This window comes from Salvia hispanica, chromosome 4 (genome assembly GCF_029641045.1).
Source record: "Salvia hispanica isolate PSC_SH4W2 chromosome 4, Shi_PSC_v1, whole genome shotgun sequence".
In the NCBI taxonomy this organism is placed as follows: Eukaryota; Viridiplantae; Streptophyta; class Magnoliopsida; order Lamiales; family Lamiaceae; genus Salvia; species Salvia hispanica.
Genome location: NC_142695.1, coordinates 59167597 through 59190213, shown reverse-complemented (window position 1 = coordinate 59190213; position 22617 = coordinate 59167597). Strand labels below are relative to the sequence as shown.

The 22617-nt window shown below is 35.4% G+C and overlaps 4 protein-coding genes across 5 annotated transcripts; 1 reads left to right on the top strand and 3 right to left on the bottom strand.

Annotated features, from left to right (window-relative positions):
- Positions 1-82: 82 nt before the first annotated feature.
- LOC125193741 (uncharacterized) lies at positions 83-1915 on the bottom strand. Its single transcript, XM_048091610.2, has 3 exons — positions 1713-1915; positions 702-781; positions 83-402 (listed from the first exon to the last, which is right to left on the bottom strand). The coding sequence occupies exons 1-3, from the start codon at positions 1821-1823 to the stop codon at positions 333-335; spliced, it is 261 nt and encodes an 86-aa protein (XP_047947567.2). The 5' UTR covers positions 1824-1915; the 3' UTR covers positions 83-332.
- A 2377-nt stretch (positions 1916-4292) lies between these two features.
- On the top strand, positions 4293-6911 carry LOC125193740 (uncharacterized). The gene is made up of 2 exons (XM_048091609.2): positions 4293-4745; positions 6544-6911. Exons 1-2 carry the CDS (start codon positions 4422-4424, stop codon positions 6715-6717), a joined length of 498 nt encoding a protein of 165 aa, XP_047947566.2. The 5' UTR covers positions 4293-4421; the 3' UTR covers positions 6718-6911.
- A 699-nt stretch (positions 6912-7610) lies between these two features.
- On the bottom strand, positions 7611-13885 carry LOC125193736 (exocyst complex component SEC3A-like). 2 transcript variants are annotated; one of them, XM_048091601.2, is made up of 25 exons: positions 13562-13885; positions 12849-12919; positions 12473-12553; positions 12317-12384; positions 12145-12244; positions 11735-11886; positions 11200-11317; positions 10975-11079; positions 10778-10879; positions 10530-10667; positions 10305-10433; positions 10146-10226; positions 9973-10047; positions 9721-9891; positions 9532-9634; positions 9393-9457; positions 9126-9296; positions 8970-9049; positions 8665-8746; positions 8491-8588; positions 8312-8420; positions 8172-8240; positions 8031-8096; positions 7870-7962; positions 7611-7770 (listed from the first exon to the last, which is right to left on the bottom strand). In XM_048091601.2, exons 1-25 carry the CDS (start codon positions 13740-13742, stop codon positions 7660-7662), a joined length of 2619 nt encoding a protein of 872 aa, XP_047947558.2. In that variant the 5' UTR covers positions 13743-13885; the 3' UTR covers positions 7611-7659. The 2 variants fall into 2 exon arrangements, with proteins under 2 accessions (XP_047947558.2, XP_047947561.2); XM_048091604.2 differs by having other exon boundaries at positions 9143-9184.
- An 83-nt stretch (positions 13886-13968) lies between these two features.
- LOC125193737 (isocitrate lyase) lies at positions 13969-16349 on the bottom strand. The gene is made up of 5 exons (XM_048091605.2): positions 16229-16349; positions 15894-16133; positions 14912-15792; positions 14351-14832; positions 13969-14256 (listed from the first exon to the last, which is right to left on the bottom strand). Exons 1-5 carry the CDS (start codon positions 16259-16261, stop codon positions 14159-14161), a joined length of 1734 nt encoding a protein of 577 aa, XP_047947562.2. The 5' UTR covers positions 16262-16349; the 3' UTR covers positions 13969-14158.
- Positions 16350-22617: the final 6268 nt, after the last annotated feature.

Below are 22617 nucleotides of genomic sequence, written 5' to 3'. Positions count from 1 at the left end.
TCGGAGTAAAATCAAAGTTCGTGGAAAAAATTAAATTTTCTGAAAGTTCCATGATATTAGGTGTCAATATCCCTTGAAAAAATAATGAGAATATTTGCAGTACTTTCCTCATTAATATTGAGTTCAAAGGAGATAGTAACACTTCTATTAGTACAAAAAAGAGGTTTGAGACCGAGTTTGGTTGCAGATAGCTCTCTGTAAGAGTAGGAGTATGCCGAGATCAGAAACAAGATCGTATTTTGTTACAAACCAAACATAAGAACTTGTATCAAAAGACTAGCCTATCCGGAGAGAGTGAGCCTATTTGGTCCATAAACCCTTTCACAAGCGCGTTACTCAGGTTTCGCCTCTCTTTTGGGAGGATCCAGATCCAAGTAGACGAAGGGATCAGTAGGCTCTTCCCTGCAAATTTTGATCTCAGCATATGAGTAAATTAGAAACACAAGTACAGAAACTGAACAAGCATAAAAAACTCATTCTATTGATGAACGAGCGCAACATTCTTGATCAGGTTCTGAACACAACTAAATAGAAAATGAGGATATTCTATACCAAACCCCCCTTCAACATTCTCCACAAGCAAGGGTTTGAATTTCTTACAACATCAAACGAAAAGAATTAAAGAAAACACACACAAACAATGCTGAGCAATACAAAACGCAGAAATATTGGAGACGAAGCAGTTAGGTACGACGACATACCCTGGTTTTGATCGCATGCACTGATAAAATAGCTTGAAAGGCGCTGGAATTGTTTTGAAAGGGTTGCCTTCAAATAGAGCCTGTGAAACACAGAGATCAATAGACTCGAAATATTCGTATGCAAAACAGTTCATATGCTCGCTGCAGCCACCAAACCAACAGGGAAGACCGGGCATTTGAAGAGATAATGCCAAGGATTTCATATGTAGATATCTTAAATCTTTCATTTTAAATAGCAAAGCATAACTTAACAAACAAAAACTTCGTCTCAAGATAGAGATTCATTAAGTGATTTGATTCCATTGGAGTGCACATTCATCTCCATCTAATGTTAGGAACGATGTACTGTAATTATACATGTAACATCAAACACGTTACACGCTACATTGTCATCCCAAAAAATGATCAAAACTGTGTTCTAGCCGAGTTTGCCTTTGCACATACACATATGGTGACACAGAACAGCTCAATGCCAACAATTTTGTTGTGACAGAATAGAGCAATTGTGTAATCGAGACAAACATATACGTAAAGAGATACAAAAGTTACGTGGTTCACCAACGTTGCATTGGCTACGTCCACGGGCAGAAACGGGATGTTATTCAGATCGTTTTCAGATTCCAGAGTTATGCGCCCTACTTCTATATAAATAGGCACACAGACAACGAGCTAGGCCCGATACAAAAGTTAGTATTCGTAAGTCGAAAACTACTTAGCAACGAGCTTCACATCGAATTTCAACGGTTCAAATCCAATACTTCCTAGCTGATCATCTGTTTAGACCATTCACACCTAGTAAAAATTCTCAAATACCACAACTGATTAAAAAGGCTCAGCACAAAGCAAATTAATGAGGAAAAAGTTGAAAAAGGGGCAGTCTTTAACATATATTTCCCCAGCATTTTCGTAAAGCCTAACTAAAACATCGCCATTTTCATATTCCTAAAGTTAAAGGGGGGAAACGAACGAAATGAAATTAACAATGGAGATTTGATCGAATTGATTACTGACATAGATGACATCTTCGACGCGATCGTTGCATCTGTGAGCTTTGACTTCGCGTTTATAGACCTCTTCGTCGACCCATGGACTGTGCCTTCTCGGCACCGGCCTCTCGCTCATTTTTTCCGGCTTGATTGGTGTGATGATCTAGGGTTCCGAATTGGGGGTTTTGCAAACAAGACGAAAGCCGCTTATTTAATTTTTTGTGTGTATAATAATTTGCTTTAATGGCATATAGTATGAGATTAGTTAATTCAATTGCTCGAAATTGTTTAGCTTCATAAATTAGACTAATTTTATACTCTCTTCGTCCGTAAAATATTGTCCAATTTTGTCATTTCTGTCCGTCCGTGAAATATTGTCCACTTTGTTTTTGTTTTTTTCTTTTTTGGTAAATAGAGTTCACTTTCTACTAACTCATTACACTCACGTTCTATGTACATAAATGTGAGGACTATATTCTACTCCCTTCGTTTCATAGTAATATAAGCGCTTCTTTTCGGCACGGAGATTAAGAATATTGTGTTAGGAAAATTGTGTTAGGTGAGTTAAGTAAAAGGAGAATAAAGTGGAAAATGAAAAAAGTTCCATGAAATGAAGAGAGAATAAAGTAAGAGAGGGTAAAATAGGTATGGAAAAATGTGTTGACTTTTACTAAAAAGGAAAATGACTCTATTACTATATACGTACAAAAATGACAAAATAACTCTATTACTATGGAACGTACTAAAATGACAAAATGACTCTATTACTATAGAACGGAGGGAGTACTAATTTTTCCACTCACTTTTTCTTCACATTTCTTAAAATCCGTACCGAGTCAAACATGGACAATATTTTACGGACGGAGGGAGTATTATTCAAATATTAGATGCTCCATCCGTCCATGAATAAATGTCTCATATTTGACTGCCACGGTTTTTTAAAATTTATTTGACTTTATAAAGTAAAGTGTGTAGAAAAAATGTGAGTGAAATGAGTTCCACTAACCAAATATAGTAAAAGTGAAATGAGATATTTATTGATGGTCGGACGAAAAAGAGAAATGGGACATTTAATGGCGGACGGAAGAAGTACTCCTCCATCCCATAAAAGTTGAGTCGTATTCCTTTTTAGTCCGTCCCAACAAAGTTGAGTCATTTCTTTTTTTAACAAAAGACAAAACATCTAATCACTCTTACTTTATTACATCATTTTTACTCTCTCTTATCTTTTCTAGGAATACTTTTTTTCATCTCTCCTATTTATTTAATATAAATTCTTAATTTTTGTGCCCAAAAATTTTGTCTCAACTTTTATGAGACGGAAGGAGTATATATTTGTATTAATATATATTCAAGTGAATAATATTCATAAGATCCAATTCACTTCGTCAAATCGAATACCATTAATTAATAGTATAAACTCGTTATACACTTGACGGATGTTTTTGATAAATTAGTAATACCAAGATAGAGAATTATATATGAACATTTCTAATGGTTTGATATTATAGTTAAGCTTAACTCAAAGAAGGGCCCTCTTCAATCTTATCAAAATTATAACTTTAACCATGTTTATATAACCCACCAACTTGTCAAGTTAAGTCATGTTATTTAATATACTATACAAATTTTTATATTTTTTGTTCTATCAAACAACAGCGAAAAAAAATTCATATCTTGACATAAAGCCCGTATTTTTTATTTTATTTTACATATCTTTTGTGATCAAATGAAAGTACAAACTCAAAACTATGATCTGGACCATTGAAAAATTTCAACAAATCACAAAAAACATCAACATGAAAATGTCAACAGAATTTCACCCGTAGTCAATGATTGATGTTGTGTTGGCATTAAAATTTTGAAATTTTACACTCTATTGATATAGTATTCAACAAATCACAAAAAACATCAACATGGAAATGTCAACAGAATTTCACCCGTAGTCAATGATTGATGTTGTGTTGGCATTAAAATTTTGAAATTTTACACTCTATTGATATAGTATTGAAACTGCATTGAAGAATTTTGAGTTTGTATAATATATAAGTTTGCATTTTATGACTACCCAGTCATATATCTCTATATCCAAATAAACGTATTTATACTGAATCCCTCATCAAAACATTCTTAATTCTTGTAAAACCATTCCAATAAGGGATGTATTCAGGTCAGAACGCTAAGTATAAGTAAAACTCAAAACACTTGCAGTCCATTGGGTCATATGATCTAATGGTTAGATTAATGTCACGTGTCATCTAATAATGTAGAATTTTAGACTAATAATGTAGCTCGGATAATAATGTAGCATTTTAGTTTAACAATGTACATTTCTAGTCTAATATTGTACCTCGCCTAATAATGTAGATTTTTAGTATCATAATGTAACAAATCACAGCCATCCAATCTAATGATCCAAGGGCTGTAATTTGTGCTGTGTTTTACGCTAAGATGCTGTAAGAACCCTAACACACCCTATTCCAATAATTAACAAATCCAATACTAATATACACAAACTTATTAGATTAGCTAACAAATTTATTCAATCCAAATTTTAAATCGTTGGTGTTCAAAATATTTCCACAATACATACTCATTTTTAGTTTTACATGCAAAGTCAACAAATTCATCAATAGAGAGAGGAGGAATTCAGAGCTCAGATCCCCTTTACACTGTCGATCAAGAAACGCAGAAAAACTCACAGCCCACATAAAAAAACTCAATCTTTTTGAAGATGGGCGCCCTCTGCAATCTAGTCGACATTGTGCTCTTCGTCTTCTTCCTCATCATCGCCGTCGCAGCGCCGCTCCTCGACGCCCAGACCTGCCTCCCGCAGCACCTCTTTCCGCCCTTCCTCCTGGAGCTCAAGAGCTGGTACACCCACAACTACGGCGACTATTTGGTCTCCGAGAAGCCGCATTTCTTCGTCGGGATTGTTTGGCTGGAGCTCGTCTTCCAGTGGCCCCTCGCCCTCGCGTCTCTATACGCCATCGCAGCTGGGAAATCGTGGCTGACCACCACCTGTTTGTTGTATGGCGCTTCCACTTTGACTGCCATGGTAAACAATTTTTTTTTTTTTGGTTTGGAATTATTGTTGGATCGATGAAATATGCACCAAGATTGAATTTTTACAGATTCATTTTCTTAGATTGAGGTGATTGTTACAATGTGCTTATTCTATTGATGGATTTGGTGAGATGAAGAAAAAGAGAAGTTTTTTTTGCACAAATTTGTGGTTTCATTCCCTTAAATTGTTAGATTGTTAGTATACCTTGAATCTGTATAGTTGTATGTTTCTGTTTTAGGACTTAATTTTGTATTGGGCCTAGTCCGTCGTCTGTGTGCCTATTCATATAGAAGTAGAGCGCATACCTCCGTGGACGTAGCCAACGGCGTTGGTGAACCACGTAAATTATGTGCCTCATTACGTTTCTGTTTGTCTCGATTACACAATTGCTTTATTCTGTCACAACATAGATTGAGATGATTATTAATGCATTTTTCTTATCCCATTGATCAAGGGATCAACTACCATGGTAAACAATTTTTTTGGTTTGGAATTATTGTTAGATCCATGAAATTTGCACCAAGATCGGATTTTTACAGATTCATTTCCTTAGATTGAGGTGATTGTTACAATGTGCTTATTCTATTGATGGATTTGGTGAGATAAAGAAAAAGAGAAGTTTTTTATTAGAATTATTGTTTGATCTCGGAAATATGCATAAAGATTGACTTTTTGTGGTTTCATTTCCATAGATTGAGATGATTATTTTACATTTTTCTTATCCCATTGATCAAGGGTCAACCACTTTGGATGGTGATTATATGTGAGAGTGGGAATTTTTGAGGCATATGAATGAAATGAGTTGATTTAGGTTGTTTGCTAGCGTGATTAAAAAGCAGTTCTTGCCCTTATCTGGGGTTTAATAATCACCAAAATTTCTCAGATGAGATGGCAATTGCTTGTTTGATCTGTACGTGGTTGTTGGCTCGACTGTTTAGCTGTGCCTTTCAAAGTTCTCATTGCTTCCATTGTGTGTTGGCTTGAATGGAAAAGCTGCATTTCTGTTTTCTGTTTCTTGTTGGTAGTTGTTATGATATGAGAAAATTGGTGAACTTATTGATTTGCTACGACTTTGTTTATGATGTGGAGTTTTAGCTATTCAGTCACTTTCCCTAAATTTGAGAACTTGAAATGTAAAAGGGAAAAATGGTCCAATACTTCATGTTTCTTTGGATGAATAGCCAAATCATTGACGCATTTTTATATCATATAAAACCTTTAGAGTTGGCCATTACAAGTTTCATGTTCCTTCGTAATGGAAGAGATTTGTTATTTTCATTTTGCTAGCTTTCAAAGTACAATTGTCAATCATCCGATGAGCTTTCGTGTATAGATTTGGCCATTGGTTGACGTTGATATGAGTGAGTATAATTTCAATATATTGGTGAAAGTGGTTAGGAAACAAGATTGTTTCCTTATAATTGAAAACAAACTTATTGTACATATTGAATATCTTAATCTTGTCTTAATCTTCTTCTTCTTTATCCTCTCTCATGATCATAAAAATTGAATCTTTATTGAAGCTGCATTTACTCTCATCATGATCATGTGTGTGTAGTGAAAGTAGTTAGGAAACAAGATTGTTTCCTTACAATAGAAAAGAAACTTGATTGTGCATATTAAACATTTTATTCTTCTTCTTATTCTTCTTCCTCTTTATGATCATAAAAATTGAATCTTGATTGAACTTGCATTTACTATTATCATGATCATGTGTGTGTGTGTGTGTATACGTGTCAGCGCAATGGAATCCATGTCCGTCTCTGAACTGAACATTACTTGATTTCAGGCTGCAATACTAGCCGAGCTGAAACAGTCCAACCGAGCATCCGATAAGCTCTTGAACTTGTATTACCCATTCTTGGGGTTTGCAGTGTTAGCCGTGTTGCGTGGTTTGTTCGGTCACTCGGAGAAGAGCGTGACGATCGGGAGACGGCCGCTTCTGAGAAAAAAGAGGGCTTGAGATGGAAATTGTGTACTCTTTGATGAGCAAATGGCTGAGAGTTTAGTCCTGACAACTGCATTGTGAAACAAATTCTTTCTTGATTCTTGATTTTGCAGTTCTCTAATTCATCAAGTTCTCTAGGATAATTGCTTAGACTTAAGATTTTGGTTTTCTGATTATAAATTTTTTCAAATAAATCTTGACTTTTGTTCCCTCCATTTGCAGAATTTATATTTCAAGTTGGTTATGACTTATGATGCTCCATCAAGTTGCCTGCCAACTTTTTAGATCCATCTCTCTCTCTCACACACACACACACAAAATTAATTCACATTTTTTTTTGCTTTTTTTAAAGATGAGTTCACATAAAATATGTAATCAACCCAACTTAAAAATGCGAAGGAGAATGCTACTAAAATTTTGGGTTGATTGCTAAAAAAAAACATGAAATTTTATTAAATTTTGGTTTATTCGCAATTTTTAAAATTATACTCATACATCACGGAGTTTGAATTTGTTCGCAATTATTATAAGGTCAAAAAATCTAACCCCCTACATATAGTTTAGATTTATTTGCAATCATCCCAACAAGAAAAAAAATCAAGCCACCAACATGTAAAATACGAACATATTATTAATGTTTTTCATCAATTTTTTTGTAGATTACATCGTTTAACTCAAATGGAAATAACATCGACATATTATTTCTCAACTGTCATATCAGATAGTATAATTTCACCAACAAAAATCATATCAGCATATTAAAATCAAGTTCATGTATTTTAATCTAGGTTAAAATTGGGTTCTTGTATAAAATTAAAATTATCTACAAACACAATCTGAGATTTGTCTATGGATATATATCAGCAAAACTAATGAAAAGTGAATGAATGAAACTATAAAATCAAAGAGACTACAAATACATTAAAATATATAAATAAATAAATAAATAAATATTCACTACATGGAAGCCAATATGTCTCTCATTTCTTGTACACCTGGAACATGCTCAGCTGGGTATGCCTTTGCTACTAATTGAGCAAACACAGTGTATTTATCAAGAAACTCAGTCTGCAATAATTCAACATCATCAATTAGTGCTTAATTCAAAATTTTGTAATTTCAAGAACAAAATCTATGTTTTCAAAATTTGTGTAAATTACTATATACCTTGCACTTGTCCCATAGTGAAGGCAACAATTCCTCAGAGGAGGTCAGATTCTTCTGCATTTTCTTGTACATTGCAGCGACCGATTTGTCGACCTACAAACACGAAATGTTCTCAGAAAATATCGACCATGCCCGGGGAATAGGTTAGCAGCTCGACATACCCCGGATAAATTTGATCTTATGACCTTCCGGAGGTCAGATTTCGACACCCCAAGTTGGAAAGGTATCTGTAATTTGTATCCATCTTTTAGATCAAGAAACATATACACACAACAATAGAACTTATGCTTATCTGTTTTTACCTCTTCTGGGCTGATTGAGGTGATCAAATCCTCTACTTTACGCGCAAAATTGAATAGCTTTTCGAATTGCTGCGTTTTAGAGAGTAATGTAAATGAAATTCATGAAGAAAGTGATGTGAACTGTGGGAGAGAGCACTTACATAGTATATGATTGTAGTTATAAAGCGCGTACAAGCTAGCTCGTAAGCTTCACTTGCTTGGTGGTAGAATTTCGCTAGAGTGGGAACGACGTTGGCCAGTTCATAAACACTGTATTCGAACGAGGAATGGGAAATATAACTAAGGGTCACAAACCAAAAAAATACAAAGGTGGCAGTACCTGTTTTGAAATGCTGCATAATTTTCCAAGAGCAAGACGTCTGCGTATTTTGCGTCCCCTTGAGAAATTTTATCCAACGTCACGAACATTATAGTGACCTGCGATTGATGTTATTTAGTCATCTCAAAGAAGAGCAGAAACGAAAACAAATGCATTGTCTGATCAACCACGCACGAGTTTTGTGTAAGCCTGATCAACCAAATCCCTCGATTGCCCTTGGACGTACTGCTCCATACGAGTGGCAAGAACAGCAAACCTATCCACAAGCTAGATCCAATAAATTTGATTACAAGAAGAGACGAAATCACTATACATCCGAGATTAAATTCGATGAGGAATTCCGCAATTCATACATTACATTCATTGATTTTGGACACACCTTCAAATATATAGCATCAAATTTTAGAATGAACCAATTAAGTTACTGAAGTGAGGTTATCATTTCATTAAACAATATCTACATTATAAGTTGGCTTTACCTTGGTATATATGACAGCACTCCGACCTGTCGAAGATTCTTCTCATTTTTTTCAATTTGGTGGCAAACATCATCAACAAACTGCGAATACATAACACCATCAAACCAGCACTCGAAACAATTCATTAGAATGCGAGCTGATTGATCTGATACTTACACGACTAAATAGCATACCGATTCTGCTTTCCATGTCGTCAAGTAACACATGCACAAACCCTGATTGATCGAATTTCTTATCAGAAAGATAACGTTCAGTAGTCCCGTGCATAGATATACAACGAAGTGGATCGATCTTATAAGCCCAGTCAATCAGACCAAAGAACTCTTCCTAAAAATGGTTAACACAAAAGGCATTGAAAACATATATATTGGTGATATATTAGTATACGAACAAATTGCATTGCAGGACTCGAATCCAATATACCTGCAAACCATCGAGCAACTCCTGAAGACATTCATTCAATGCCCCCGTATCCAATGTTGGCTTAGCTGTAAAACCAATGGGATAGCTGTGTTCAATCAGCTGAAATGAGAACACTAAAAGTTAACTGATTCGTCTTTACCTGCATTTCCCTTGTCACCGGCATCATTATTATTGTTAGCATCATCTTCTGCAGAAACAGGAGGTGGGAGTTCGAAGCACATGAATTGTGCAAAGAAGGAACACTGAGAGAATTTCATGTGAACAGGCAACTTGTGAGGTAAGGGACAAGAAATCAGAAATCATGAAGACGAGACAGTTTGATGGTAACCTCATCGGCAAGGCACGGGATGAAAACCGTGAGCATTAATGTATAGACTTCAGATATGGTAGAAGTGTCTTCATAAGTACTTTGATTAGCACTTAAAGCACCATCTAGCCATACAATTGGGTTCCTCGGTAATAATGCACTAGCACGAAGCTCGATTGCAAACTCATGAGCCTGTCATGGAGATGTGAAACCAATCAACCATTACTATACACAAAAGGCAATATTGCATAAGTATTTTTCAAATTTTCTCACCTCCCGCTTTAGAAGCATATTCATCGAGCTGCAGTATGCTCTCCGTAAAGGGACCAAGAAATTTTTGTCAAGACTCTATGCTTTACAAGAGAGAAATAACAGATATCAGAAATACTGAAGCAAAAAGACTACACAACGTCAGAAAAGTTTGTTTCCATTACTTATCATTTCACCTTCAGGTGTTGCAAGAGGCGACCATACGTCCTACTTTTGTAACGTAGATCTGCGTGATCGGGCTTCTTCAGTTGCCCAACCTATTAAATCACCAAAACCAGAAGAGTATAATTAATACATTACCACTGCAAATTAGAAAGCATTCTCCATAGCAGTACCTGAGAGAAATAGGTCTTATCATTTAACATGAAATCCACCAAACCCGTAAAATATTTCTTCAAGAATTCACATGCTCTTTGAGCATACGTGCTTTTCATATTTTCGAGTTCTGAATGTTTCTCTTTAACCTGTACAGAATTTTTCCCACTTTCACTAGTAAGAAATTCTCTAATAATTATCAAATTTTAAACATAGATGAAGAAGAAGGCAGATGGTCTACATACAGCTCTCATTTTTGCAAAGCAAGGATCCAAGTTGGGCTCTTCGAGAGACGATAAAGCACCTCCTAGCCACTCACAAGATTCCATGTTGTCAAACATGCTTGATTCATCAAATGAACCCCCCATAAGACAAGCTGCATACTGCATTTAAGTGGAGAAAACCAAATTAAAAACCAAAGCTTAGACAAATATGCCATATAACATAAGCATAAAGTTTCTTTCACAAAAGTACATAAAGAAAATGGGAAGACCTCAGGAGGCATTCGCAGCTTAGCGAGAAGCTTGTCAAGTTCCTCAACTAAGGAATTATTATTCATTGACTGCATTTCGAGCCTGTTATTACCCGCTTCAATCTGCACCAAGGCCACCAAGGATGGTAATTAATTGAAGAATGACTGAAAGCTTGTTGGTAAGAAGAAATCAAACTTAAGTGTCTAGAGATCTATACCGACTCAATGTCCTCTCTCATGTGCCTTAGTTTTATATTGAACATGCATAACCATTCATCCATATCCTCGACACATGTAATAGCTACATCAAGCCCATGCAGTACCTGTAGAAATGGCAAATTGAATCACTAACTAGTACAGATATATTAATCCTATCTGTCAAAAAATAGTTCACAAATGTTTGCAGGCATGAGATAAAAAAGGCTAAAGATAAAAAGAACTACCTGATGTATCAAAGTCTCGTTCTCCATGATTGCGTGGACATTTGCAGCTTCTAAAGCTTGAAGCTCCCGCTTCAACCGTTCAGAAAACGCGTCTGCTTCACCAATATCCATGACGTAACTGCAGTTTTGTCCAATTCTCAGTAACAATATCACCAAGTTAAGAAATACTATGGGGCTTATAAATGAATACAAATTGGTATGCAACTACAAAACAGAAATAGGACAAAAGCTGATGCACAGATATATGGGGATGATTCATTAGTGTAGGAAGCAAAATTGCACAGATCCACAAGGACTCGGCATAAATTAATTTTATGAAATATATAAATGAGCTACATCTGACATATCTTTGAGGAAATTTTGGTCATTTTTGAAATTTCAAGTTGACTCATGAACAACATTCATAAAAACTGCTTCACATTGTAACCTTCTCTTACTATGACTTTCCAAAACTTTGCTATGATGGATATTTCACAAACAATTGAACAGATTCTTCAAACCAGCAAGATAGTGATTTGTTTTTCGAAATACATACGTATCTAGGAGAGCTTCCATGTCCTCTTCTTCAGCTTGAGACACTAGTTCCTTTTCGACTGTCACTTGCATGTCAGCTTCTGTGACGACAGCTGGAGTAAACCCTTCTTGAAAGGTTGTCTGCTGCGGCTTAGGAATTACTTGAGTGTTTTGCTATAGAAGATATAAAACATTCACAAAATTAATATTGCTGAGGACAAAAAAAACTGCCAAATTAAGATTATGAACAGATTGCAACAACCATAAGATGTAAAAGTTAAGAACAAACACAGCACCAGTTGACACTAGACATATATTTAAAAATGCAAATTTAAAATCATTAATACATTATTTTTAAATTAAAAAGACTCTTTTAGAAACTCTTATAGAAAGTGAAGGTGCAGAGATAAACGGAGCATATGACAAATGCACCTTAGCCCAAAGAGCCATCTCTACAATGTCTATGCCAACAACTTTAGGAAGATCACCCGAATCCCTGCAGATATTTAAAATGGAAAGCAGTATACGATTCCTACAACACAAAATCACCATCTTAGAAAGATGATACATAAGGAAATAACCTTAGAGAAAACTCACAGCATACCTGTCATCAACATTGCGCATCATCCACTGAGGCGGGGCAATACTTTGATTTTTAAGGTTATCAAACCCCTTCATAAACACATCATGCATAAAATGTGAAACTCTCTTGATTGTTACAAGACATATATTGCGATAAACGAAAATAGAAATGAGTTACCAGTACGAAAGTACATCCACTGGGGTCATTGGATACAACTTCCACTTTCGAAAGATGCTTCAACTTGTACAATTTGTCAGCCTACATATGTGGATAAACATCTTAATATAAGCTTACCAATATGAACTTCAAAAAACCTTAAAAAGAATCCTAAAATCTCGCTACACCGGTATCATTTGCTTCCCTGTGACGTATTATCAGTGTTCATAGGTGTAGCTTCTATTCTCAGTATCTATATCTTCCAAGACAAGTGCCATTATATTCGACCGCATAATCCAATGACATATCAAGCTACTATAACAATCAAGCCCTTTCACCTAAAAACTAGTGCACGAGTCTCATGGAAGGAAGCCTTCGCAGAACACTACATTCGTACCTCAAGAACACCTCCATTAGAATATTTCAAGACCCGAAGAAACGCTTTCGTCCTTTTACCTTTCGTCTTCACTGCAGGCAATCATGACAGGAGGTGTTAGCAATGCATAACTAGAGCTAGCAAAACCAGCCCGACCTGACCCCATTTTTGGCCGGGCCAGGCCGATCAGAAGCCAGTTCAGTTCGGGCCAGCCCAGTCCGATTCCAAAAAAAGTTGCACTTAGTCACCTATTTCATTTTTCGTCCGTCCCTAAAAATTTGTCACATTTTATTACATTTTTTAAACGTAGGACCCACTAACTCATTCACACTCACATTTTATTATAAAACTAATATATAAACGTAGGACCCACATGCCCCCAACTTTTTCAACTCACTTTTTATTACATTTTCTTAAAACTCGTGTCGGGTCAAACGGTGAGGAATTATTAGGGACGAGGGGGGAATTTTTAAGCCTAGTTGGATTCAATTATTTTCGGCCCGATAGATTTTTAGGAACTAAAACTACATGATTGCTTGAAAACTAATTGCTTCAAAACAGAGGATATTCAAAATTGAGCAAATGAAACCCAAAAATTCACAACGATCAATTCCCAAACTCAATTCAGAAACACAAAATCATCAAATTGCACAACCAAATGATCTTAAATCATCCACAAACACGCATTTCACGTGATCATTACACGAAAACAGAGCATCGGATCACAAATTCACCTGAAATTGCGAGAACGCGAGGCTTCGCCATGGCGCTGCCGCGCCCCAATTTGCCGGCTTTGTTCCACATTCCGGTTGTCTTCGCCACCCTCATCGACAACACGATCTTCTGCTTGGAGTTGTCGATCGCATTCTCGCAGGCGCGGCGGAGCTCGTCGTCGTCGGCGCTCGATTTCGCCATCTCGGCGGTTTCGATTCGTGCGATTGCAGCTTTGATTCTAAACTTATGCTGAAATTAAATTTTTTTTTTTTTCTCAGATCCTTTAAATTCGGATTTAGACTATTGTCACAAATCATTTCTATTTCAATTCTATTTAGCAAAATATCGAGAAATTAATACTCCAATAGATTATAATATTAGAAGAATTTGAGGTTACAATGCAAGAACACAATAACCATACATAGAATAAGAAAGGAAATCAACATCTATTTTTCCCTTATGGAAATATGTTGATAATACAAATATTATCATCTATAACATAGGAGAAATAAATAACTTAGGCCCAATACATAGGAGAAAATATTTCTTCAAGCTTTTCCTCAACAAGATAAGCAAACATCATCATCATATATAATATATATAGTCCTTCCCCGTCCCTACATCCTCGATTTTGCTATTACGACACTGCCATCAGTCGCGACGCTGGTCGCCCCGGACCTAGTCCACGTCTCCTGGAACTGCTCCTCCGTGACTCCTACAGGATTCGCGCGAACAAAATTTAGAACATCGTCCACGTAACATTTAATTAGAGAAATATTAAACGACGATAAGAAGGATGTATAGTTTGCCTTTTCCCATGGCTGCGGTCGAGGTAATCCCTCCCTGCACGGTCCGGAGCACCCTATCGTAGTAGTTTGCTCCGGACCACTTCTGATGAGCCAGGGTGTCGACGCCGTGCTTCCGCTCCTCTCTCTGTATTTTCTCGACGTAGGCCAGCATTCCCCTGCGGGCGAAATCCTTGGCGAAGGTGTCGATGATCAGGGCATTGGCGTGGAATCCGGCCAGGGTGATGAACTGCCAGCAGTACCCTAGCTTGGCGATTTTCGGGATGAAGTCCACCATTTGCTCGTCCGTCATTCCCGAGGCGTCCCAATTGAAAGACGGGGACAGATTGTAGGCCAGCATTGTCTCTGGCCGCATCGCCTTCACCCCACGCGAAAATTCCGTGCACTCGACCATATCAGGACTGGATGTCTCCATCCAGATAACGTCCGCGTGATGGGCAAACGCCCATCCGCGGACAATGGCTGCATGGACCGAGCCCTTAAACCTGTTGACAGGTAGCATGGCATGATTAAAAAAAATCCATTTTTTATTAGAAATAGTAAAGATTCTTTTTTTTTCTTTACCTGTAAAATCCTTCTCTGGTCCTGGGCAGGTCCCAGTCCCAGAAAAGATTCCCCAAGCCAAGCCGGGCCGCGATTTCGCGACCCTGCTCATTGGAGATGCACTTATCATAACTCGAGTGGTTCATCCACTCATTCAATTTCCTCTGCTTCTCCGCCTCGCCGATATTCATTCCATTAATCGCATCCACCACGCAATCGGAAAACGTCTTCAGGTTCGCCATCGCCAGCCAGTTATCCTCGATTGCCTGCAGCTCCGGCCCGGTTTTCCCGGCCTCCTGCGCCTCTAGCATAATAGTCGCCAGCGCCTTCCCTCGGAGGGCCGGGTTGGTCACCCCCAAGATAAACTGATGGTCCCTCGTGTCCACATTGGTCTGGATCAACGTGGCCGCCACCGCGTCCGTCCGGGCCACGAGCACCGTCTCCACCCCCATCACGTCGAACTGCAGCCGCGCGGCCACGAGCCGGTTAATATGCTCGCTCACCGCCACCAGCACCTTCCCGGCCATGTGGCCGCACTTCTTCGTCACCGACGACTGGTCCTCGATGTGCACCCCGGCCGCGCCACGCTCGACGAAAAGCTTGCACAGCTTGACGGTCGCGGTGGCGCCGCCGAACCCGGTGTCCCCGTCCGCGATGATCGGCTTGAGGTAGTCGACGAACGGGGTCCGGGCCCGCTCCTCGCGGCTCATGTTCATCCGGGCCTCGCGCTGCTTCCGGTCGTGGTACTGCTGCGCGAAGAACAGGTGCTCGACCTTGTTCGGGACCGTGTCGTACGGGTAGTCCGCGAGGTCCGGCCCGGGCTCGTTCGTGCTCGTGTGCGTCGACGAGCACTGCCACCCCGACACGTAGATCGTGTCGAGATGCTTAGCCATCATGGTCACCTAAACACCAAACCACAACTCAGTCAGTAAGACGCTTTATTAAATTTTTTTTTTATTTACTAAAAAAACTAGTATCTACACCCGTGCGATGCATGAGTTACCTGAACAGGGTCAAGTGAGCCGAAGGTTCTAGAGGCGGTGCCGTTGGCCTGGTGCGTTTTGAGGGTTCGCCACAGCTTCTTCGCGAGCTCGTTCGAGGCGTAGCTTTGGCGGAGGTGGCCGCGGAGCGACACCACGTCGCGGGCGGAGTAAGGGCGGCGCGTGAGCCTGAACCGCTCCGAGTTCCACCACGATTGCACCTCCGCAACTTCGGTTTCGAATCTCCCTTCCTCTTCCATGATCTGTCAATTAGCATAGAAACAAAATCAAATTAATCAAGAAATCTTTTTTCTACAAATGTTGGAAGAAATGAGAAAAAATTGAATTGAAATCTCACCATTGAAGGGACTGAGAAAGAAGATGCAGCCATGATAGAACTCTGAATTGAATTCTTTTTGCTTTTTTTGCTTTTTTTAAAAATCGATATACAGATTAAGTGAATATTGAAGGAATTGATGAGAAATGGTGAAGGAAATGGCTGTATTTATAAGCGGTGGAGAAGATAAGGGAAATTGCAGAAACCAAGAAAATTTGAGAGATCAATTGTTAATTCTTATCTCCATTAATGGGTTTGCTGGTTTTTGGCTGCGATTCTGTTGTTTGCTCGACATTTTGCAGTCCAATTTTGCAGCTGACGGTTGCAGTCGGTTTCATAGTAATTTGTTTAAATATTTACTTTTAATATATGTATATATTTTCGGCATTTCTTCGAAAATTATTTTCAAGTTGTGTTTTCACTAGAAAGAGTTGATGATATAATAAAAGTAGTTTAATTTCATTTGTTTTTCTTGTCAAATTTTTTCCAAAGGCTTGATTTTGTCTATAAAATGCTAGCTAGTTTCAAAAAATATTGCCAAATTATTTTGATTTAAAAAGATTATTTTACAGTAAGTTTAATTTATGACTTCGCTTGATAGTATGATCTGATAAGATATTGAGTCGGAGGGATGAAATGAAATACAAACTCTAAATATTGTAAAAATTTTAAATTATGATCTGGATTGCTAGAATATGTGAACAGATGACAAAATAGTAGCAACAAAAATGTCAACACAGTGTCAACGGTTGATGTTGTGTTGATATTATGTTTACATTTTCTGTTGCTACTATTTTATCATTTGTTGATATTTTTTAACGATCCAGATCAATAGTTTGAAGTTTTTATAATATACGAGTTTGCATTTTATCACTATCCTTGAGTCGGATAATTTTTCCGCCTATTTTCAAGCTCTTAGAAGATATTTTTAGGAAAATGCTAATGGCTACACTAAACATGACTAAGCTTAATTAAATTAAGGTGGTAACCAATAATTTCACAGTTTAATAATTATCATACAAATCAATAGTATGATTGAATTAATATGAGTAGTAATTCATCTTCTCAATAAATGTATTATGGTTTAATCATACTAATTCAATAATAATATCTCTATACAAGTATATATGTTTGAGATCCAAACAAATAGCACAGAATATTTCCCAGTTAATACCTGAAGTCTGAGGGTTTTTTTTTCGTATTTTGGTGATCAAATTTGTGGAAAAACTAAATTTTTGAGTAAGAACAAAAGTGAAGAAACAAAGATTGAGTCAAATTTTGAAGCTGAGTAAGATCCAAGTAGACGTGAAGATTACTATTGGGGAAAGAGTTAATGGATAAATATTGTAGTGGCTTTGCACAATGGCTTCTGGCCACGTGGATATGCTCCCGGTTCGACACATAGGCCGAAATCGGGCTTACGTGTCACCTCTATACTCCATCTCTATCTCACTCAATATATATATTTGCTTGCATGCACATTTACTAATTAATTAGACGGATTTGCTTATCAAATACGTATATATTAACTAAATTTAATGGACTGGAGACTTAATTAATCAGTTGATTAATATCAAATTTTGGTCTTTTTTTAGAGAGTGTTTAGTAAGAGTGTTGATAAGAAAAAATAAAAAGATCGAGACTGAAGAATTAATCGTAAATGTGTATAATATTAAATTGAGTTTCAATCAATTTCAAGGTTTGTATTAATTTCAGAGCTATTTTATATCGTAACCACAAGACTGAATATTGCTCATTAAATACGAATTTTAGACTAGCTATTTTATTGTGATATGTGAAGACATTGCATATTTAATTGGAGAGGTGGAGGCATTTATGGAATTTGTGCCAAAATATGATTTTGTTGGAGTAAATTTTATTATTTTTGAGCTGAAATTGAGTTTATTGTTGAATTGAAGTATATTTCGAAGTATGATTCATCTTGTGTTAAAGTAATATTTATTATTTTGTATTGAAATATAGCTCATTAATTAATTCTTGAGCTGAAGTACATATTTAAGAATTCTTGATGACGACAATTTATTTTTTATGACCGTTGAAATTTGAGTATATGTATCTCTTGTAAAATATCTTCAAACTGCTTTCTCAATTTAAATAATTTTAGATGGCATATATCAAACTAAAGGTGATTTGTGATAAATTAGGAGAACTCATAATTTCATGTGTTAAATGAAGAAATTTACACGAAAAAATTAAATATGTAAGTATCTTAGTGTATTGTTCCAAACATAATAAGCTACGTTTCAACGCATTTATTTTATGTTGAAGTATGATTCAATGTTATATGAAAATATGGTTTATTATTGCGTTAAACCGAACGTTGATTTTTATTTTTATTTAACAAATTAATAACATCAATAATCATTGTTCACCTATTATAATTGAATAGAATGGATAAAATAAAAAACTATATCAATGTGACCTAAACGAAAACAATACTATTGAATAATGCTTACATGGTATATTAGTATATCATAATATTTCTCTAATAGTACGAACTAGCTAGTGCCAAATTACATATTAAATAGAATGGATAAAATAAAATAAAAACTAATAACAATGTCACCTAAACGAAAACAATACTCTTGAATAATGCTTATATAAGATATTAGTATATCATAATATTTCTCTAATAATATGAACTAGTACCAAATTAAATAGTTTAACATTTCTTCATATTATTAATGGTGGAAATCATTTATACCTCTATATGTATATATATGTCTTGTGTCTATAGACAATCATTATTTTGCATACATATACAAACAACACTTATGATATTTGTTGGACTATAAGGTATGGGATAAATTTGGAGTGATAATAAAAAATTTTATATTGAGTATTGACGAAAACGAAAGGCTCAAAACAATACTACGAGTAATTGGTATGGCTCATAAATCAAAGCATGAGGATTATAATCGCCTTTTTATCATTTCGAGGAAAACACATTTTTTATTTATTTTGTCTTGATTTACATTATTGATTGTCAATATTTATTTAACATTTATTTATTTATTTATTATAATCCGCGGCAGCATGCTTTCCGCGTAATTATTTATCATCATTTAGTTATTAACGAATAGAAACAATCATAAATATACTATATTCTTTGTGTTTGTACTTATAATCTCTAACTATTGATTTATTTTAGAGTTTTAGTTTGTTTATTTATTTTTGTTGAACGCCTGAACTATTGATTTACATCTAATCTTAGGGATTGGGCGCCGATATGATCGCCGAACAATAAAGAAAACGAAAGCAAGATAACACAACTCGATTTTACGTGGTTCGGTATAAACCTACGTCCACAGGAAAGATTTGGATCTCGATTGTATTACTCACTGCAGTTTACACTCTCAAAGATGAACTACAAAGAATCAAGAAGAAGACTAAGATTACAACACACTCAAGATAGTAACCTCTCTGCTCTATCGACGAATTCTCTTCCTTTCTCTCTTTGGATGTAAAACTCTCTCTGTTCAACCGGGAAGTTGAAGCTTCCTTTTTATATCTTCACAGCTAAAAAAGCTTCTACTCTCCTAGCATTAATCCAGTGAACTATCGTATACGTGAGCTACCATGCACCTTAGTATACTACCATACGTTGCATGACCATTATAACCCACATCTAATATTATGCGATTATTTTTCTTTAATTTAGGATCAAGTGAGGGTGTGATAAAAGAGTAATTGTAATTATTCAAACCATATCTAGCTCTAAAAAAATAATCCGATTTGATTAAGTCATTATTAATTTTCATCTTAGTTCCTTTGGTGGATAAATGACGCTTCTTTTTTGACGCTAAGGGACACAAGAGTCTTTGCAGAAAAAAAAAAAAAAATCCTTCTACTCCTTCTCTGGCCCATTAGAAATGAAACGTTTTTTTTCCTGCCCCATTAAAAATAAAACGTTTCTAAAAATAGAAACAATACTTTCTCTACTTTTTCTTCTCTCTTACTTTACTATATCTTCATTAACTCACAAAACAACACTACATAAAATCCTATACCGAAAAGCAAATGTTGCATATTTAATGGGACGGAGGAAATATTTAATTATTACTATAATATTAATAACATTAGTTTGTGAAAGAACATACTCCATCCGTCCCACAAAAGATGTCACACTTGTGGGATGACACGGAATTTTAGGAGGTTTTGTTTTGTGTTTAATGAAGAGAGAAAATATAATTTTTATATTCATGTGAGAGAGACCTTTTTTCAAAAAGGAAAATGTGACATCTTTTGTGGGACAAACTGAAAAGGAAAGTGTGATATTTTTTGTGGGACGGATGAAGTAGTATTTTACTGAAGTTAATACAATAGTACATTTGTATATGAAAAACTTAGAGGCCAAATAATTATTGGGAAATGCAATGTTAAAATATCCAAATTTAAACATTATAGCAAGCCCTTCCTTTTTATAGTAAGGCCCATTACTTTATTTTTGTTTTCTTTGTAAAAGCTTTATTGGGCTGCGAGTTTAACTGCAAGATCCACTCATTGGGCTATGAACACTATGAGGCAGTTCAGCCCATATTCAAACTCGTGGGTCATGTATAAAAACAAATTTTAAATTCATTAGGAAAAAAGGAGAAAGTCGGTGAGTATGTGTTATTGTTCGAGTGAGAGAGATATAAATTAATTTTAATTTAATTTATTAGTGTTGAGATTATAAGTGGAAGTAAATACTTATATAAGATTAGATGTTTGTTTATATAAATGAAAGATTTAAAAAAAGTTAGTCTTAGTTAATTCCAAACTACACTGTTTTACGAAAATGAGTTTACTTTGTCAAATCTCACATCTTATTAATAATGTACCAATTGAGCATTACTTTACATATTTCTTCCAATGCAATGATTTTAAAATATAATTGATTGTTAGACTTTTTTTTTTCTCATTTTAAAAATATAATTTGAATTGTTGTTTGCTAAATATCCACGCTCTTGTAGTATATTTATATACAAAACATTCATAATAAAATTCCTATAGAACTTCGGGACGTGGTCACAACAGCTATGATTAAGTAATCAATCAATTCCAAATTATATTAGTTGACTATGCTAATTAAATTTTTATCGAGCACGATACAACTAATTAGTGATAGAACATAAAAATACATAGTTGTCCCTTAATAAATATAGAAGAAGTACCTACATGCAATATCCAAAACTCACAAGTTTAGATATTGTTATTGATAAGGATTAAGAATATGAAACAGTCTGTGTAAAGTATTTAAAAAAAAAAAAAAAACTTAGATTATTGTTTAGATTAGAAAACTTCAAACTCTTCAAAAGGTTAAAATTTTGACATGTAATTAAAAATGTGGCGTTTGAATGTCAAATTAGCTTGTGGAGTAATTTATTTATTATTTTATGAACCAAAATTATACTTCTCCATGAAAATTGTTATGTAATTTTGTAATGATAAATTAGTTACTAAAATCACGGTAGACCGAGTTAATTGTTTGAGGAATGGAGTGGTAAGCAAGCAAATGATTTTGATAATAATGACATAATTATTTATTAAAATGGATCGTGCAACATAAATTCGTAAAATTGGATGATTAGTTAATTAATTATGTTGTGTCACATGGGATTGAATGACCCATTATTTCACAGAATATATGGCGTTGAATTTGTCGGAATTAATGTTTTATAATTGCTCACGACAAAAAATTATTTTATTTTTGATTTATTCTTTCCCCTACTTCCAAATTCCAATTGATAATTATATCACAATCCAATATTACTATTGACCTATATATCAATTCAGCAAAGAAGATCATTCATCGTAAAGAGTCATCACATATAGATTAAAATAATTACCTTATGATATCATCTTGGTCTTTTTGATATATGAAATTAAAAGATTCAAAAAACGAATATCACAACGGTGGTGGTAACATGTCCTTAATTAATTAATTAATTAGATTAATTAGATAACTATTGTGCTAATATACCTACTCGGGTACTTTACTAGCTAGATCTACCTGCTTTTGGATTATTTTGTAACATACATTATTGCTTTAAATTAATAAAGTGCATCGGTCCTGATCCAATTATTAGTATATGTGTTATATCACTGTGTCAAAAGGTTGTAATTTAGAGAATGAAATAATATAAAGCAAATTAATAGCAATGAATTATATTAACACAAAATTGTTCGTTGACTATATATAAGTAATAGCAAATTGCTTGTGATTTTCTTAGCATGATAACATTTGTCTGAAAACTAGCAAGGATAAGAAGAGATTACCAATATAATTAAACAAGACAAACCTTTATGCAATAATGTGAAGAATAATTAAGAGTACTATTCAAGTTTTTACTAAAGAAAAATTGCATAACTAAGATATGCTATTTAAGGTGATCTTTTGCAATATT

Bases quoted from the DNA above. Each gene is read 5' to 3' on its own strand.
- LOC125193737 (XM_048091605.2), bottom strand. From the start codon at position 16,261: ATGGCTGCATCTTCTTTCTCAGTCCCTTCAATG. The intron at 15,793-15,893 runs GTAACTCATGCA...TTTGGTGTTTAG, and splicing joins GCTCACTTGACCCTGTTCAG to GTGACCATGATGGCTAAGCA. The intron at 14,833-14,911 runs GTAAAGAAAAAA...ACCTGTCAACAG, and splicing joins ACCAGAGAAGGATTTTACAG to GTTTAAGGGCTCGGTCCATG.
- LOC125193740 (XM_048091609.2), top strand. From the start codon at position 4,422: ATGGGCGCCCTCTGCAATCTAGTCGACATTGTGCTCTTCGTCTTCTTC. The intron at 4,746-6,543 runs GTAAACAATTTT...ACTTGATTTCAG, and splicing joins CTTCCACTTTGACTGCCATG to GCTGCAATACTAGCCGAGCT.
- LOC125193736 (XM_048091601.2), bottom strand. From the start codon at position 13,742: ATGGCGAAATCGAGCGCCGACGACGACGAGCTCCGCCGCGCCTGCGAG. The intron at 12,920-13,561 runs GTGAATTTGTGA...GATTGCCTGCAG, and splicing joins TCGCGTTCTCGCAATTTCAG to TGAAGACGAAAGGTAAAAGG. The intron at 9,458-9,531 runs GTAAAGACGAAT...TTGGTTTTACAG, and splicing joins CGGTGACAAGGGAAATGCAG to CTAAGCCAACATTGGATACG.
- LOC125193741 (XM_048091610.2), bottom strand. From the start codon at position 1,823: ATGAGCGAGAGGCCGGTGCCGAGAAGGCACAGTCCATGGGTCGACGAA. The intron at 782-1,712 runs GTCAGTAATCAA...TGTGTTTCACAG, and splicing joins GCGTCGAAGATGTCATCTAT to GCTCTATTTGAAGGCAACCC. The intron at 403-701 runs GTATGTCGTCGT...CAAAATTTGCAG, and splicing joins TGCATGCGATCAAAACCAGG to GGAAGAGCCTACTGATCCCT.